This window comes from Cebus imitator, unplaced genomic scaffold, assembly GCF_001604975.1.
Source record: "Cebus imitator isolate Cc_AM_T3 unplaced genomic scaffold, Cebus_imitator-1.0 Scaffold193, whole genome shotgun sequence".
Lineage (NCBI taxonomy): Eukaryota > Metazoa > Chordata > Mammalia > Primates > Cebidae > Cebus > Cebus imitator.
In genome coordinates this window covers 2,521,979-2,539,387 of record NW_016107508.1, presented here as the reverse complement: position 1 = coordinate 2,539,387, position 17,409 = coordinate 2,521,979, and the positions used below count along the sequence as shown (strand labels likewise).

Genomic DNA, 17,409 nt, shown 5'->3' with positions numbered 1-17,409 from the left:
ACAAAATTAGCCAGGTGTGGTGGCGCATGCCTAATCCCAGCTACTCGGGAGGCTGAGGCAAGAGAATTACTTGAACCCGGGAGGCAGAGGTTGCAGTGAGCTGAGATTGTGCCATTGCACCACAGCCTGGGCAAAAAGATTGAAACTCTATCAAAAAAAAAATAAATTATTAGTGGGGCACAGTGGCATGCACCTGTAGTCCCAGCTACTTGGGAGGCTGAGGCAGGAGAATGACTTGAGCTCGGGAGGCAGAGGTTGCAGTGATCTGAGAATGCACCATTGCACTCCAGCCGGGGCGACAGAGCAAGAACCCTGTCTCAAAATAAATAAAGAATAGAAGACAGAAATGACTGATGCCATAAAAGGGACATAAAAGTGGTGGCATCAAGTGGAAATGGCTGGGACAGAAATCACTGAAATAAGTTTGGCATGCTGCAGCTGGCTGGTGGGTGGGGATGTAAAAGCCTGCAATTTAGGGGTTTGGGAGTATTTTCTCCTCTAGTGGCTTCCTGTGAACCACTGAAGCAACCTCGGGAACTGTCAAAATGGTGACATGTCTTGCTCAAAAAGATGACAGATAATGCTCAAAAAATTGTTTCGATGGATGGAAAATTTTTATTCATCCATCTACCCTGAATCAGAATAGCATATGTTGTGGTTTCTCAAGCATGCAATTATTCTAGCATGTAACTCTGATTCAATGGTAACAGCAGCTGAAAACCCAGCGATATGAAAATCAGGCAACTGGCTACAATTCAAGATTTTAATTCTTTGTATTAAATTAAAAATATAGGTATTTACTGGCCTCTTCATATTTTTTTACATAGTGAAGGAAACTTCATGAATTTTCTCACACACACACACACACACACACACACACACACACACACACACACACACAGTGCTTACCACAAATGAGTTCCACTTGCTGGACTCTGTTCATGCTGCTAAGCGTGTCCATTAGAGGATCTCTCCTGTCAGTGGCCTGCTCAATCTTGCCTTTGTTTTCGTAAGCCAGAACTGTGTCGTATTCATCTGTCAGGAACAAGACATCTAGATCTCCATACATTTTCTTTAGGAAAAAAAAAAAAAAGTTTCCCCATTAGAACCGTATATCATTCTCAGAAAGTCAATTTCATAAGAATAACTAAAAATTTAATTTTTTAATATTAAGACCTAGAAAAACTGGAGCTTCTTAGCATAGAATTGCTAGAAGGATTTACTCTTTTTGCCCAAATTTCTTTCAGAAATCTCCCAATTTCCCAGATGTCATATGGTCTATGAGATCTTTATTTAAAAAACATTGATTTACTGTACTTTTTTTTTTTTTTTTTTTTGACGAGTTTTGCTCTTGTTGTCCAAGCTAGAGTGCAAGGGCATGATCTCGGCTCATTGCAACATCCGCCTCCTGGGTTCAAGCGATTCTCCTCCCTCAGCCTCCCAAATAGCTGTGATTATAGGCATGTGCCATCACACTCAGCTAATTTTGTATTTTTGGTGCAGACAGGATTTCACCATGTTGATCAGGTTGGTCCTGAACTTCTGATCTCAGGCAATCTACCCACCTTGGCCTCCCAAAGTGCTGGGATTACAGGCATGAGGCACCTCACCCGGTGGATTTACTCTAACTTTTAAGCAACATTTCCAAGCAACTTTTTGATATAACAAAGAACTGCTATTTGTCACTAAAATTAAGATAAGTAAATTTAAAATACTGCATAATTATCCATTTATTCCACAAACATTCCAACTGTAAGTACTATGTCATAAATTTGCTTAATGTAAAATTTTTGAGGGTCTCCTAAACTACATTAATTCCATTAAATACATTTTTCAGGTGTTCTGTTCTCTTTTTTATGTTCTTTTATTTTCCTTTCTTCCTCTGGTACAAAAATTGAATTTTTTTTCCCAGGTGTTATTTTGGGGCACCAGTACACAAACCATGCTAACACTGAACTTAATCAGATACTTACCATACAGTCTTGGCAGGTGCACAACTTGCTACGCCAGTTCAGGGGCCAATAGGTGGCAGTGTCTTTTTTTATAAACTGCTTAGCTTTAAGCTCCTGAAGTTTGCAGCCAGATTTTGATTCTGCATTGAGGCTTTCATTCTTAAACACTGTCTGAAATAAAATTGAATTTTGAAGCATATTTTTTAAAACTACCACAGTTTTCATAGTTTAGATTTTGTAAAGAGATTTTAGGCAAAGTATAAAATTAAAATCCAAAGCCATAAGTTTACAGAATTAATTCTGCTTTACTTTTATTTCTTTTCGAGACAGAGTCAGTCTTGTTCTGTCGCCTAGGCTGGAGTGCAGTGGCATGATCTCAGCTCACTGTAACCTCCACCTCCTAGGTTCAAGCAATTCTCCTGCCACAGCCTCCAGAGTAGCTGGGATTACAGGCATGCACTGCCACCCCGGCTGATTTCTGTATTTTAGTAGATATGAGGTCTAACCATGTTGCCAAGGCTGGTCTCGAATTCGTGACCTCAGGTGATCTGCCCGCCTCAGCCTCCCAAAGTGCTGGGACTATAGGTGTGAGCCACTGTGCTGAGCCTAGTTTTATTTCTTGATGGCTTATACTTCACACATTACCTGGAGATCAGATTCAGAACTAGAGCTAGCACGTGGTTCACTGTTCTCTGCTTTAACATCCTGGACATCCTTTCCCTGTTCTGGAACATCCTCTTTGAGGGTACTATCTTGATGCTCTCCATTTTCAGGTTTAATAACTTCCTGATCACCTATTCCACCAATATTCCGCATCAATCCATCATCCTCAGTGGATAGTTTGGTTACTGTGGGTTCAAAGAAAAAAAAGAAAAATATATACACACATATCTACTGACCTAACAGGCAATAAAATCCCAACAGACAATAAAATCACTTCTATTTCTTTGTTTTGAGACAGAGTCCCACTCTGTCGCCCACACTGGAGTGCAGTGGCACGGTCTTGGCTCACTGCAACCTCCATCTCCCAGGTTCAAGCAATTCTCATGCCTTAGCCTCCCAAGTAGCTGGGACTATAGGTGTGTGCCACCATGACTAGCTAATTTTTTGTATTTTTAGCAGAGACTGGGTTTCACCATGTTGGCCAGGCTGGTCTCGAATGCCTGATGTCAGGTGATCTGCCTGCCTCAGCCTCCCAAAGTGCTGAGATTACAGGTGTGAACCACCATGTCTGGAGTACAGTGGCATGATCTCAGAAAAAATAGCTTTTTCTTTTTTTTCTGAGAAGAAGTTTCACTCTGGTTGCCCAGGCTGGAGTGCAATGGTGCGATCTTGGCTCACTGCAACTTCTGCCTCCCAGGCTCAGGAGATTCTCCTGCCTCAACCTCCCAAATAGCTGGGATTACAGGCATGCATCACCATGCCTGGCTAATTTTGTATTTTCGGTAGAGTTGAGGTTTCTCCATGTTGGTCAGGCTGGTCTCGAACTTCCAACCTTAGGTGATCTGTCCGCCTCAGCCTCCCAAAGTGCTGGGATTACAGACATGAGCCACCACGCCTGGCCCTCTTTTTTTTTAGACGGAGTTTCACTTGTCGCCCAGGCTGGAGTGCAATGATGTGATCTTGGCTCACTGCAACCTCCACCTTCCCAGCCTCCAGAACAGTGACAAATACATATCTATTGTTTATAAAATACCCAGCCTAAGGTATTTTGTTCTAGCATCCCAGACAGACTAAGACACCACCCCCTCCTCAACCAATACCATGTGTTATAATTAACCACTTATTTCAGTTCCATTTATCTTTCAAAATCCTATTCAAAAACTGCCTCCTCCATTTTCTCTAACTCTAGTCTCATCAATACTCTGCATCGTATCATTTAAATATAAATTTGTTCTTGGTAATATCCCAACCAATCTATGCACCTTGTAGAAAAAGAACATATACAATATATTTCTTTTTTTTTTTTTTTTGAGACAGAGTGTCCTTCTGTCACCCAGGTTAGAGTACAGTGGTGGGATCTTGGCTCATTGCAACCTCCACCTTCTGGGTTCAAGCAATTCTCCTGCCTCAGTCTCCCAAATAGCTGGGATTACAGGTACATGCCATGACACCCGGGTAATTTTTGTATTTTTAGTAGAAATGGGGTTTTGCCATGTTGGCCAGGCTGGTCTTGAACTCCTGACCTCAGGTGACCCACCCTCCTCGGCCTCCAAAAGTGCTGAGATTATAGGTGTGAGCCACTGCACCTGGCCAGAATATGTACTATTTTATATGCCACAGAGCCCAGTTAAAAATAGTTGCTAAAAACTCTGAATTGAACATACAAATTTCACAAACACAAGTCTGTGGCACACCAACTTCACAAAGATACCTACCTGCCAATTGTGCAGCATAAGCCCACAAGAAAGAACAACGTTTCATGCAGGCCTGGCATACCATCTCTTGAAAATCCCCACTCTCAGGGGGAATGGCACCAAGATGCTGTGAATATAGAAAACCAAATATTTTCCTTGTGATTGCCAAATTGTCCAAAATACCCATTATTTCATTTATACTGTAATAATACACTGATCATATTGTTGGGATTTATTTTTAGGGTTTTTAAAAAAATTTTATTTTTGAGATAAAGTATCCCTTTGTTGCCTAGGCTGGAATGCAACGGTGCAATCTTGCTTACTGCAACTTCCACCTCCTGGGTCAAGCAATTCTCCTGCCTCAGCCTCGCAATTAGCTGGGATTACAGGCGTGCACCACTGTGCCCAGCTAATTTTTGTATTTTTAGTAGAGACAGGGTTTCACCATGTTGGTCGGCTGGTCTCGAACTTCTAATCTCAGGTGATCCTCCTGCCTCGGCCTCCCAAAGTGCTGGAATTACAGGTGTGAATCACCGCACCTGGCCTTAGAATTTATTTTTAGAAGAGTAATTATAATATAAAATATAACCTTTATCTTTTCGTGAAGACAATGGTTTCAAAATGTGAAACATTTTCCTTACCCTTCCGTGGAACCAGTCTTCACAGACTACACACTGGATCATCTCATCTGGAATCTAACAGAGAAAAGCAGTTTGTTAAGAATTACACTGAATTCGGGGACATGGAAGTAGCCCTGGCACATAGTAGAATAAGATAACGAAATATTTGTTCTACATGGACTGGTGCTCCAAAGGCTTACATTGAGATAAAATACTTTTCAAACATCTCAAAGCTCTTTCACATCAGTTACTTACAATCTGATTCTCACAAAACTGTACAGACAAGGAAGGCATTCCCAGTTTATACATAAACTCAGCCCCAGGCAAGCAATGTGAGTGGACCAATGCAGACAGTGAAATTGGCACTTTTTAGCGCACCATCCTTTAGGGATAGTATTCTCAGTTGTATTACTGTGTAAGGATGTTCACTCTAGCCTTCTTTATAATATTGAAAAATTAGACAACCCCTTTCTGCTGCAAAAAAACCATCCTGCCAAGTAAAGTAAATGTTATGAAAAACCCCTTGAGAGATTACTCCTCTAATTTGAATAAATTAAATAATTAAATGGAAAAAAAAATGAGCTAAAAAAATAAAAGTAACTTTCAGTGCTAAAAATATATATCTATATCTATATAGATATATAGATATATATAAAATAATTAAATGCTGGCCCTAGAAAAATAATATACCAAAGGACAAAGACTATTTTGGGTATGAGTTTCTTTTATACCCAGGCTCTCATAACTACTAATTAACATCCCAATGTTGTTCTGTCCTTTTGCTATTGTGGCTTCTTAAATCTGAAAAAAAAAGCACATGTTGTGAAATGGGAGGAGCTATAACACTTTACCGCATATCTTAAAATATCCAAGTTTAAGCTTTTATTTTTGTTAACTCAGAGACCTTCAATCTGTCCATCTATATAATTTGGCTCAATAACTATAGTTCCAAGGCAATTAGAAAGCAAGGAAGAAGCAGAAGGCTAATATCTCTAAAGACAAAAGGCACTCTTTCAAATCAGTAAATACCCAAACAAAACCCAAACCAGTCAAAACATGGGCTGAGGATAAGAAAGGACAATTCAGAGAGAAGGTTATTATGGACGTCGAATGAACTCATGAAAAGATGCATAACCTCACTTATGACCAGGGAAAGGAAAAAAATTTTAAGATACTATTCTTCATTTATCAGAACGGCAAAATCTTCAAAAACTGTTAATATGCAGCATTGACAAAAGTGTTGGGGAAAAAACACTATCATATACTGTTGGTGGTTCAATTTTTTTGGCAAATATGATCACAATTTTATTTTATTATTTATTATTATTATTTGAGACAGGGTCTCACTCTGTTACCCAGGCTGGAGTGCACTGCCACAATCCCAGCTCACTGCAACCCCATGGGTTCAAGTGATTCTTGTGTCTCAGCCTCCCAAGTAGCCAGGACTACAGGCATGAGCCACCATGCCTGGCCAATCACAATTTTAAATACCACAAATACACTCTGATCTGTTAATTCTACTGATCCATTCTATATAAATACTTGGAGTATACTCAGCTGTATTACTGTATAAGGATGTTCACTCTAGCTTTCTTTATAATATTGAAAAATTAGGCAATGACATTCTGCTACAGAAGAACAATTAGGCTGACTAACTTATGACATGTGAAGTTATAGGATACTCTGCAGCAGTTAGAACAGGGTAAGTGTGTTTTATTGACATGAAAGAATGTCTATGATACACTGGTAAGTGAGAAAAGTCAGTTGCAGAAGTGAGTGTACAAAATTTCACTTATGTTAATAGAAAGGAAACTACACACTGAAATACACATTCACTCAAACACTTTTATGTGCACAGAAAAAGGCCTAAACATATACACACCAAGCGTTAACATGGTTATGCCTGGGAGATAAGAAGCACAGGAGTGAGGAAGAACTCATTTTGAATTTTGCATATACTTCTTATCGTCATTTTTAAGAGGACACTGTTTGTATACCTCATTTCTTAAAGAGACACCAGAAATTGAAAGCCATTTCTTAGAAAGTGTTTGGGGGCTGGGAGGCAGTCAGGGAAGGAGAGGAAGGAAAGAAGCTCCAGCTTGGGAAAGGCCTCTCCAGTATTTCATCTCATGATATGAAAATGAATAGTTATGGTCCGATTATAGATCCAACCCAGATTCATAAGAAAAGATAAATCTAGAACCCTTTCACCATCCCACACTCTCTCCCGAAGAGCCAGAGGCATGCATATGACAGGAGGTTGGGTCCCCGGTTTTAACCTCCAATTCTCTTACCTCGTCTTCGGGATCAGGATAAGGTCTCTTGCAAATGCAGTACAATCCAAAAAAGTTGTCATTATACTTATTGCCAGAATTTACCTTTGCTTTGTCCTGAAATATAATATTGACTTCAATAATAATATGGTCTAATTTTAAGTATAATTTCACACATTATAAAATTTATGCATTCAATACATTTCTACATTATTTCCCCAAGAGGCTCTTCTTTAATTTTCAAAGTAGGAGGAAAAACTCACTACTACTAAAGGGATTTTTTCAGGGTGAAGGGAAGAAATAAAATTTTTTTGTACTTTTTTGTGGTAATCAGGAAAGATTAAATACACATATTCCATAAAGTGGAAATAAAAGTTAATCATAATTATCAACATATGTGAACTGATATTGGCCTGGAATTTCAAAGTACTTCTTTTCTCTTTTTGATAGAGATGGGGTCTCACTATGTTGCCTGGGCTGGTCTGGGTTCAAGCCATCCACCCACCTTGGCCTCCCAAAGTGTTGGGATTACAGGTGTGAGACACCATCCCCAGCCTTATTTATTTATTTCTGAGGTGGAGTCTTGGTCTGTCGCCCAGGCTGGAGTGCAGTAGCATGATCTCAGCTCCCCGTAAGCTCCACCTCCCGGGTTCAAGCGATTCTCCTGTCTCAGCCTCCGCAGTAGCTGGGATAATACGTGCGTACCAGCATGCCCAACTAATTTTTTGTATTTTTAGTAGAGATGGGAGTTTCACCATGACGGCCAAGGTAGTTTTGAATTCCTGACCTCAAGTGATCTGCCTGCCTCAGCCTCCCAAAGTGCTGGGATTACAGGTGTAAGCCACCGGGCCCAGCCTGTTTATTGTTTTTAAGTCATATCCTTTGCTTTAAAAGCCTCAGAGCATAAGCACAACCAATACAATTGAACCTGAATTACTTTCAAGTACATCTCTCCCCCAAACCTTTCATATTAACTACCATCTATCTTGTAGGCCCTCGACAGTTTATAGTTTTTCCAACTAAGTAAAAAATGAAATGCCCATCTGCAAAGAATAAGAACTTATTTTTTGGAAAATATAGGTATTTGTTTTTTCCCACTCTGGCCAATATCAACCTCACCTGCTCTAACTACATTTATAGTTATAGTGCTTACTTACAGGAAATAATTTGCATTCTAAATTTTTAAACTTGCTGTTTCCACAATCACAATGAAAATTTCTGAAAAAAGGAGAAAAAGCCAATTTTATTTTTCTTCTTACAAAATCCAATTTAAAATTTCTTCAAGCATTCAAGCACATAATAAGACTATAATTCTGGAAATTAATATACACAAAAGCAAACAAAAGCAAATATTTATATCACATACACACAAACACACACAAGTAAAATGATGGCAGAGAAAGATGGTTAGTTTGAGTTTGTGCCATATGTTTTTAAAGGCTCTAGAAACAATTCTTTCTAATTATATTATATAAAATAATTATATTAAATTTCACTAGTACAACTGCTTTGCATGAAAAAACAAGATGAGGAAAAAAGTGTAGATGGAAAAGAATGCATACATTTAGAAAGTATTTAATAACAACTTCTGACTATGTTTACCTTTTTGTGTATAGCTCAAATAGTTTGTGACTTCCATGACATTCGTAACTGCAAGCTAAACAAATTCCTGCGGGTTCTTCTCCCTCTGGGGTGCAGGTACTACAGGCATATAGTGCTTGTCTCTTTACTAAGCCCTAAAAGACAGACCAAAAATGGAAAAGAGAATTAATGTAATAGCATGGTTTATATAATACTCACACTAGGAACTGAAAAATAATTAAAATCAGATTATCTGTGGTCAAGATCATTCTGTAAAAACTATTAAGACAAAGAAGTTTACACAACAGAGAATCAACCAAAACACAGTTGCACGTTTCACATCTATACTAGCGATTTTCTCATGCAAGCACTTTCTTCTTTCTTTCTAATTTATTTTTTGCAGAGATGAGGTCTTGCTATGTTGCCCAGGCTGATCTCAAACTCCTGGGCTCAAGCAATTCTCCGCCTTGGCCTTCCAAAGTGCTGGGATTACAAGCATTAGCCACAATGCAAACCAACATTTCTTAAAGTGATAGGAAGTCTGAATTTGTCAGCCAGCTGTGAATAAATCAATCTGTTTAATCATTTTAACATGTGAAAACATAGGAGCATATGTATAGGTTTATATAATATCATACTTTCATCCTGGAAAATGTTTGTAAATCTACCAAAGAGATAATCAACACATGCAAAGAATCCCTTTGATTTTTAGGAGATGCATGCTTAAGTATTTAGAGGTATAGTGTCATCAGGTGTGCAACTTATTTTTAAATAGTTCAAAAATTTAAAACAACAAATTGTAAATAGAAAAGGAGACAAAACAATGTGACAAAATGTTAAAAGTGAATATGTATGCGGAGTACAGTGGCTCATGCCTATAATCCTAGCACCTTGGGAGGCTGAGGCAGGGTGGGTGGGGAATCACCTGAGGTCAGGAGTTTAAGACCAGTCTAGTCAACGTGGTGAAATCCCATCTCTGCTAAAAATACAAAAATTAGCTGGGCATGGTGGTGGGCGCCTGTAATCCCAGCTACTCGGGAAGCTGAGACAGGAGAATCGCTTAAACCCCGGGAGGTGGAGGTTGCAGTGAGCCAAGATTGCCCCATTGTACTCCAGCCTGGGTGACAATGGTGAAATTTTATCTCAAAAAAAAAAAAAAAAAAAAAAAAAAAGTGAATATGAATAAAAGGTATACAAGTGTTCATAATATTATTATTTCAATTTATCGGTAGATTAAAAATGCTTCAGGCCAGGTGGGGTCACTCAGGCCTGTAATCCAAGTACTTTGGGAGGCCGAGGTGGGCAGATCACCTGAGGTTGGGAGTTCAAGACCAGCCTGACCAACATAGAGAAACCCTGTCTCTACTAAAAATACAAAACTAGCCAGGCATGGTGGCGCATGCCTGTAATCCCAGCTACTAAGGAGGCTGAGGCAGGAGAATTGTTTGAACCTAGGAGGCAGAGGTTGTGGTGAGCTGAGATCGTGCCATTGCACACCAGCCTGGGCAACTAGAGCAAAACTGTCTCAAAAGAAAGCAAAGCTTTCATAAATCTTAACAATGTTAAAAAACAAACAAAGCTTCAAAATAAAAAGCTTAAAGAAAAATAGGCAAAGCTTTCATAAATCTTAACAATGTTACCTTCCTCTAGGGAAGGAAGAAGATGGACAAGGAGGCTTCTGGGATGCCAGTAAGATTCTATTTCTTTTCTTTTTTTAAAGTTCCATTCCAATGAGCCTTTTGCACTCCTAATATTCTAGTTGTTGAACTGGGTGGTGAGAACATGCACACTTTCCTTTCAAGCTGTGTACATGATTTGTGCAAATTTCTGTATTTTTAAACCACAATAAAAAGAAAATATTAAGGAAATCCATTTTATAAAGGTAACTACACTTCAAAAATACTTTACATGTAGATTTAGAACTTTTCCTTTTTTTCAACGAAAGCAGGGGAAAAATTGTTTTAGTGGTGAGCAAAGGCTTTAAAATACCTGGGGCTATGTGTGGATATCAGGTTTACTCAACACTTTGCAGTCTAAACTAAACCTGGTCAACAATGACAACTGGTATTATGATCTCAGTTCACACCACATAAGGAATGCAAGTCTCTCCCCTCATCTCTCCAGTGTTCCGGCTCACGCCTCTGCCTAGGTAACACTTCTTTCTACCAATTCTCATTCTTTGTCAGTTTTCTTCCTACCCATCCTTTTCCATTTTTGCACCTCGAAGTATAGGGTGAGTCACTAAACACCACGTCACACCCCCTCAAACACTTGCTCACTCACAACGTCTTCCAAATGCCAAACAGATCCTTTTCTCCTGTCTCCCCTCCCTTGACAGAGTCCCTTGCTGTTCTGTTTCCGGTCTATTGCCAGGGGAGGGAGCGGACTGCAAATAGACATGGGTACTTGCTTCATTTTGCCAAAAAAGAAAGAAAGAAAAAGTACTAGCTAGCACTTGTCAAACTAAATTGCAGAGGAACAAGCTGTCAAGGAGCTCACCGCAAATCCCTATGGATTTGAAAATCTCTTTAACCTGACGCTCCCATTCAGTTCCCTAAAAAATAAATAAATTATTAGGATGGGAAGAGCAAGGACAAAGATGTCTGGACCTGAGAGGTCACGGGGTGGTTTCGTGAAAAGCAGTGGGGCACCAAGAAGAAGCTGGAGAGGAGGCACAGCGGCTCAAGGACCCAACCAGGCGGGCCGGACGGAGTTAGAGAAAGGGGAGAGGGGGGCCCCTGCTGGACACAGGCTGAAGGGGGCCCAGGAGGCTGGGGATAAAAGGGCAGAGTGGGCTTGGGGTGAGGAAGCGGCAGACGAACGGCGGCCCCGGACCACCACTGAGGAAACGACTGCGGCAGCGGGAATAGGGACAGCCCAGCCGCGAAGGGGGAGGTTCGGCGGGAGCCTGGGGAGACGAGGCCCGGGTCGCACGCCCACCTGCGAGTAGGAGCATTTCTCGGAGTCGCTGCCGCCCAGGACAGCGCACGCCTCATTCTCCAGCTCCTCGTCCTCCTCAAGGACGTCGACCAACGATACGACCGGCTCCAGCTCCGACTGCCGCCCAGCGGCGCCCTCAGCTCCGGCCATCCTCAACTGTCACCCGAACAGCGGCTCGACCCTGGCGGAGGCGGGAAAAGCGGCCGTGAGGGGCGTAGCCGGAGGAGGCGGGGCCCGACCGCCAGAAACCAATGACAAAGAAAAAAAGCGAAGGAAGGGGGAGGAGCGACTTCCGACAAACGGAAGTCACTCCTCTCCCTTCTCCCGCCTGCGCCAGTCGGCGGCTGATTTCCGCCTCCGGGTGGCGCTTTCCCTTGTCGCGTTCTGGAAGCTTAGCGGTCGCCATGGAGCTGCTGGGAGAGTACGTCGGGCAGGAAGGGAAGCCGCAGAAGTTGCGGGTGTCCTGTGAGGCGCCGGGTGGCGGCGACCCTTTTCAGGGCCTATTGTCTGGCGTGGCCCAGATGAAGGAGCTGGTAACCGAATTATTCGGCCCCCTGGTACAGGGGGAAGTGCAACACCGGGTGGCGGCGGCTCCAGACGAGGCCTTGGACGGTGAGCTCTGAGACTGTGCTGCAACGACAGGAGGGCGGGGCGGGCGCCCAGGGGAAATCGGCTTGGGGAGCCTGTGTAGAGTGACAGACTTAGTCAAAGTGAGCCTCGAGGGAAGAAGAATTGCATCTAAAAATTTTTGGTGGGTCGAGGCAGGTGGCCTACGCCTGTAATCCTAACACTTTGGGAGGCCAAGGCAGGAGGATCACTTGAGGTCAGGAGTTCTAGAACAGCCTGGGCAACATATCGAGACCCCATTTATATTATTATTTTAAGAATAAATTTAAAAAATAAAAATTGTTGGCGTTTTCAACATATTTATTTGGACAGCTTCTACTCAAGCATTTCCACGACTCTTACCACTTTTTGATTTATATCACACACAGAAAAAGGAAAAAGTGCCAAATGCCTACTATTATGTGCTAAACCCTGAGCTGAGCCCTGGAGGAAGAATGAGGTGAATGTGACTGAGTTTCTGCCCTCGTTAAACACAAGGGGATTAGACAGGCAGACACTCTTATTAAGAGTGAAAGTGATTCTATGGCCCTCTGTAACTATTGCAAACCCAGAGACCCCAGGAAGGGTTCAGAGAGGACAAGACTTTTGAGCTGGGTGTTGAAGAAAATAGAAAGTTTTACCAGGTGTGAAACTACAAACATGTTTGGAAGAGTGCAGTCTATCGCAGAGTAGGAACAGGTTCTGAAGATTGAGACAGACTTAATTTTAACACGAATTGACTCCCAGGGACTCTCTTGCTATATTCCAGTTCTGCAGGTGCAGTTTGAAAGTAGAAACATGAAGTTTAACTGCATTAATGTTTTTAAATTGTCTCGAATGCAAAACTAGACAGGTTCATTTTAACTGTCCTGAACTAAAAAACCCAAGAACTAGATATTGGAGTCAGGATTTACAATTCTTTAAGAAAAACTTAAACTGTACTTTCCTTCCATCTTGGGAATTACACCTTGATAATATGGATGTTGGCTATACTCAAAAAGAACAACAACAAGTGTTGGCTGGAATGTGAAGAAATTGGAGACCTTGTACATTGTTGGTGGAAATGTAAAACGGTGTAACCATTGGGAAATAGAATTCGGTAGCTCCTCAAAAAGTTGACCTGAAGTTATCACATGACCCAGCAGTTCCACTGGTAGCCCTCAAGAGAACTGGAAACATGTTCTCACAAAAACTTACACATGAATATTCATAGCATCATTATTTATAGTGGCTAAAATGTGGAAACAACAATTGGCTGGGCTTGGCATTACACCTTTAGGAGGTGGGAGGACCACGTGCACCCAAGAGTTTAAAGCTGCAGTGGGCTGATTGCTCCACCGCACTCCAGCCTGGAGGACAAAGTGAGGCCACATCTCTAAAAATAATGATAATTTTAAAAAATAGGAATAATGCAAATATCTATCAACTGATGAGTGCATTAACAAAATGTGGTATATCCCTACAATGGAATATTACTAGCAATAACATGTAATGATGTATTGATATATGCTACAACATGAATGAACCTTGAAAACATTATGCTAAGTGAAAGCCAGACACAAAAGGGTACATGTTATATGATTTTGTTTATATGAATGTACAGAATGGGCAAATCCATAGAGATCAAGTAGATTAGCAAGCCGGGTGCAGTGGTGGGCACCTGTAGTCCCAACTACTCTAGAGGCTGAGGCAGGAGGATCACTTGAACCTGGGAGTGTGAATCTAGCCTGGGTAGCATAGCAAGACCCTGTCTCTAACAAAAATTAAGGGGAAAAAAGGTAGGTTAGTGGTTGCCAAAGGCTGAGGGGAATGGAAAGTGACTGCTAATGGGCATATCATTTATCTTTGGAATGATGAAAGTGTTCTAGAATTAGATAGTGGTGATGGTTGCACAAGCTAGTGAATATACTAAAAACCACTAAGCTGTACACTTTAAAAGTGGATTTTATGATGAATGAATTGATATCTCCAAAAAGGAAAGTGATAGAAAATAAAGATTTTGAACACTGAAATTCTCAAAATCATTTTAATCTAAAATGTCCATGGTTTTATTAGTCCCTAAAGTGAAATGGTTTTACTCTCAACCACTTAAAAAGCTATATATATTTCTTTCAACCACAGAACATATTGTCATACAACAAATATTTATTTTAAAAGGTGATGATGAAGATGATGCAGAAGATGAAAATAACATTGGTAACATAACTAACTTCGATGGACCATCTGCAAAACGGCCAAAACCACCATCTTAACAATAGCCTTTATGACATTAAAAAGACTGCTATTCTATCCTAATTGTCACACTGGGACATTTAAGGAAGACTTATGCTCTAATTTGGAAAAGTATTTGTGTTCTTCTCCTGGGACAATTTTGTCGAAGAGAAAACTAGTTTTTCTGTTTCTGGCAAAGATAGTAAAGGTTTAGAAATAAAATCCATTTTCTTGAGAAATAATTTCAGACCATGGAAAATAGAACATAATGTATAAAATCCTCTAAGTTGGCAACTGAATTTTTACCATTGTTTTCTATTTTTAAAATAACCATTGAATTGTGTGATGTCTACATCTTTTAACTTCTGCTGTTACAAAGAGTACATGTCACGGTTCATAGGCAGTAACATTTCAGAGAACTGACATGAGCAAGTGGTGAAAATTGGGCATTAAATGTAAAAATAACAGTTCTTCATAAATAGAAGGAAAATGAGGAAATAGAAATACTGAAGAGGAGAGTCCTTGAAAGAGACCCAAGGAAACCCTCAATTCACACCCATGTCTGGTATACAGATATGATGCCACTTAATGAATGTGCATAATCTGATGTATTATGTACCTTAAGAGAGCCAGATGGGGTGGGTTATGTTTTTGTGCTGTGATATGGTATAAGGCCTTAAGCAAATATAAGGCCTTAAGTAACCAATCTGTGTTGACTACAATTTAGATCTTTCCTCTCCTTCTGTAGCCATACTTTGATTTTGCTTTAAAAAGATTATTTAGCCAGGCTAATTTTGATTTTGCTTTAAAAAGGTTATTCAGCTGGGCCTGGTGCCATACACCTATAATCCACCACTTTGGGAGGCCAAGGCAGGTGGATCACCAGAGGTCAGGAGTTCAAGACCAGCCTGACCAACATGGTGAAACCCTGTCTCTCCTAAACAAAAAATTAGCTGGGTGTGGTGGTGCATGTCTGTAATCCCAACTACTTGGGAGGATGAGGCAAGAGAATCACTTGAAAATGGGAGGCGGAGGGGTTTCCTCCCGTCTCGAGATCAAAAAGGTTGACAGGCGGGTCTAGTCTGAAGAATCTGGCGATGAAGAAGGGAAGAAGCACAGCAGCGGCATCGTGGCTGACCTCAGTGAACAGAGCCTGAAGGATGGGGAGGAGGACCCAGAAGAAGAACACGAGCTGCCTATGAACATGGAAACCATCAACTGGACAGAGATGCAGAGGATGTTGATTTGAATCACTATCGCATTGGGAAGATTGAAGGATTTGAGGTACTGAAGAAAGTGAAGGCTCTCTGCCTCCGCCAAAATTTAATTAAAGGCATTGAGAATCTGGAGGAGCTACAGGAGAGCTGGATCTTTACAACAACCAGATCAAGAAGATTGAGAATCTGAAGGCGCTAACAGAGCTGGAGATTCTAGATATTTCTTTTAATCTGCTGAGAAACATCTAAGGGATTGACAAGTTGACACAACTGAAAAAACTCTTCTCGGTCAACAAAATCAGTAAAATTGAAAACTTAAGCAACTTACATCAACTACAGATGCTAGAGCTGGGATCTAACTGCATCCAGGCAATCGAAAATATTGACACATTAACCAATCTGGAGAGTTTGTTTTTGGGGAAAAACAAAATTACTGAACTTCAGAATCTGGATGCGCTCACCAACCTGACAGTCCTCAGTATGCAGAGCAACCAGCTGACCAAGATCAAGGGTCTGCAGAACCTGGTGAACCTGCGGGAGCTGCACCTCAGCCACAATGGCATCGAGTTTATCAAGGGCCTGGAGAACAATAACAAACTCATCATGTTGGACATTGCATCAAATAGAATCAAAAGGATTGAAAACATCAGCCATCTAACAGGGCTGCAAGAATTCTGGATGAACAACAATCTTCTTTAGAGCTGGAGCGACCTCGACGAGCTGAAGGGAGCCTGGGGACGGTGTACCTGGAGCGGAACCCCCTGCAGAAGGACCCCCAGTACCGGAGAAAGGTCATGCTCACCCTCCCCTCCATGCGGCAGATCGACGCCACATTCATCAGGTTCTGAATCCTCCTTGCTCCTCACGGTGTCCCTGTCCTCGAAAGAACTGCCCAGCCACAGTTGTTTAACCCACCTGTTGCTCCTGAGGTCGTCACTGTATCAACAGTCACAAACCCAACGGCAATAAAGGCACTGACGATAGCTGACGCATGGTGCCACACACGTTTTCAGATGCCATTGCAATTAAACCTTGCCACACAGTCCTCCTGGGTGAGTGTTGACAGTTACTGTAGCCACACAGAGAATACTGGACACATCATGTTCATTTACTAGAAATTCCTTTATTTCCTCCTCTCAGAAGGCGGTCACAGGCTCCACCTAATCCATGTGAAACACAGGGCCTGAGAGTGCTTAATGGCATTCACGTGCAGTCCGGGTGGCGCTCGGGGGCTGGCCCGGCTGGCCCCAGTCCTGGTTAGCAGGGTTCAGGCAGGCCTGACCTGCAACAGCTGAGGTTTTTTAGTTTTTTAAATCAGACAAGGCCATTTTTTAAAAATTATGTAAGTTAAAAAAAGCATGGGTAAAAGCTGCCTCAGGCCTGTGTGCTGTGTTCCTTAGAGCTCTCCTTTAACGAGTGCCAGGCAGGCCGACTGCTTTCACGTGTGCCCATCAGTCCTTGCCGCAGCTCAGGTGGGTGTGGGTGAAAGCTCAGGTGTGGGGAGGGTGCCCCATGTCCACACGGTCTGTGCTGCTGCCAGAATGAGAGCCCAGTAAATCTCCAAAGACGGCCTCCAAGGATCTGAACTCTTGGCCACTTGTGTAGTGGCTTCCTGTTCTCACCCCATTGTTGTTTTGACTTTTTTTTTTTTT

The 17,409-nt window shown here is 41.5% G+C and overlaps 2 protein-coding genes and 1 pseudogene across 3 annotated transcripts in view; 2 read left to right on the top strand and 1 right to left on the bottom strand.

Moving 5' to 3' along the window:
- The window catches only part of UBR7 (ubiquitin protein ligase E3 component n-recognin 7), a 21,779-nt gene extending 9,670 nt beyond the window's left edge, over positions 1-12,109 (bottom strand). The window contains exons 1-9 of the mRNA XM_017546983.2: positions 11,724-12,109; positions 8,805-8,938; positions 8,360-8,420; positions 7,224-7,319; positions 4,951-5,004; positions 4,331-4,436; positions 2,598-2,800; positions 1,974-2,123; positions 910-1,072 (exon numbers count right to left, since the gene is read on the bottom strand). Coding sequence (XP_017402472.1) covers positions 910-1,072; positions 1,974-2,123; positions 2,598-2,800; positions 4,331-4,436; positions 4,951-5,004; positions 7,224-7,319; positions 8,360-8,420; positions 8,805-8,938; positions 11,724-11,873 — 1,117 coding nt within the window. The 5' untranslated portion in view covers positions 11,874-12,109. The remainder of the gene's footprint in view (positions 1-909; positions 1,073-1,973; positions 2,124-2,597; positions 2,801-4,330; positions 4,437-4,950; positions 5,005-7,223; positions 7,320-8,359; positions 8,421-8,804; positions 8,939-11,723) is intronic.
- Positions 12,041-14,883, top strand: GON7 (GON7 subunit of KEOPS complex). The gene is made up of 2 exons (XM_017546984.2): positions 12,041-12,335; positions 14,487-14,883. The coding sequence occupies exons 1-2, from the start codon at positions 12,128-12,130 to the stop codon at positions 14,579-14,581; spliced, it is 303 nt and encodes a 100-aa protein (XP_017402473.1). The 5' UTR covers positions 12,041-12,127; the 3' UTR covers positions 14,582-14,883.
- Positions 14,884-15,546: 663 nt separating this feature from the next.
- LOC108316854 lies at positions 15,547-16,802 on the top strand (annotated as a pseudogene). The gene is made up of 2 exons (XR_001830469.1): positions 15,547-16,417; positions 16,475-16,802. The product of XR_001830469.1 is annotated as a protein phosphatase 1 regulatory subunit 7-like (transcript).
- The last annotated feature ends 607 nt before the right edge of the window (positions 16,803-17,409 follow it).

Bases quoted from the DNA above. Each gene is read 5' to 3' on its own strand.
- GON7 (XM_017546984.2), top strand. From the start codon at position 12,128: ATGGAGCTGCTGGGAGAGTACGTCGGGCAGGAAGGGAAGCCGCAGAAG. The intron at 12,336-14,486 runs GTGAGCTCTGAG...TTATTTTAAAAG, and splicing joins TCCAGACGAGGCCTTGGACG to GTGATGATGAAGATGATGCA.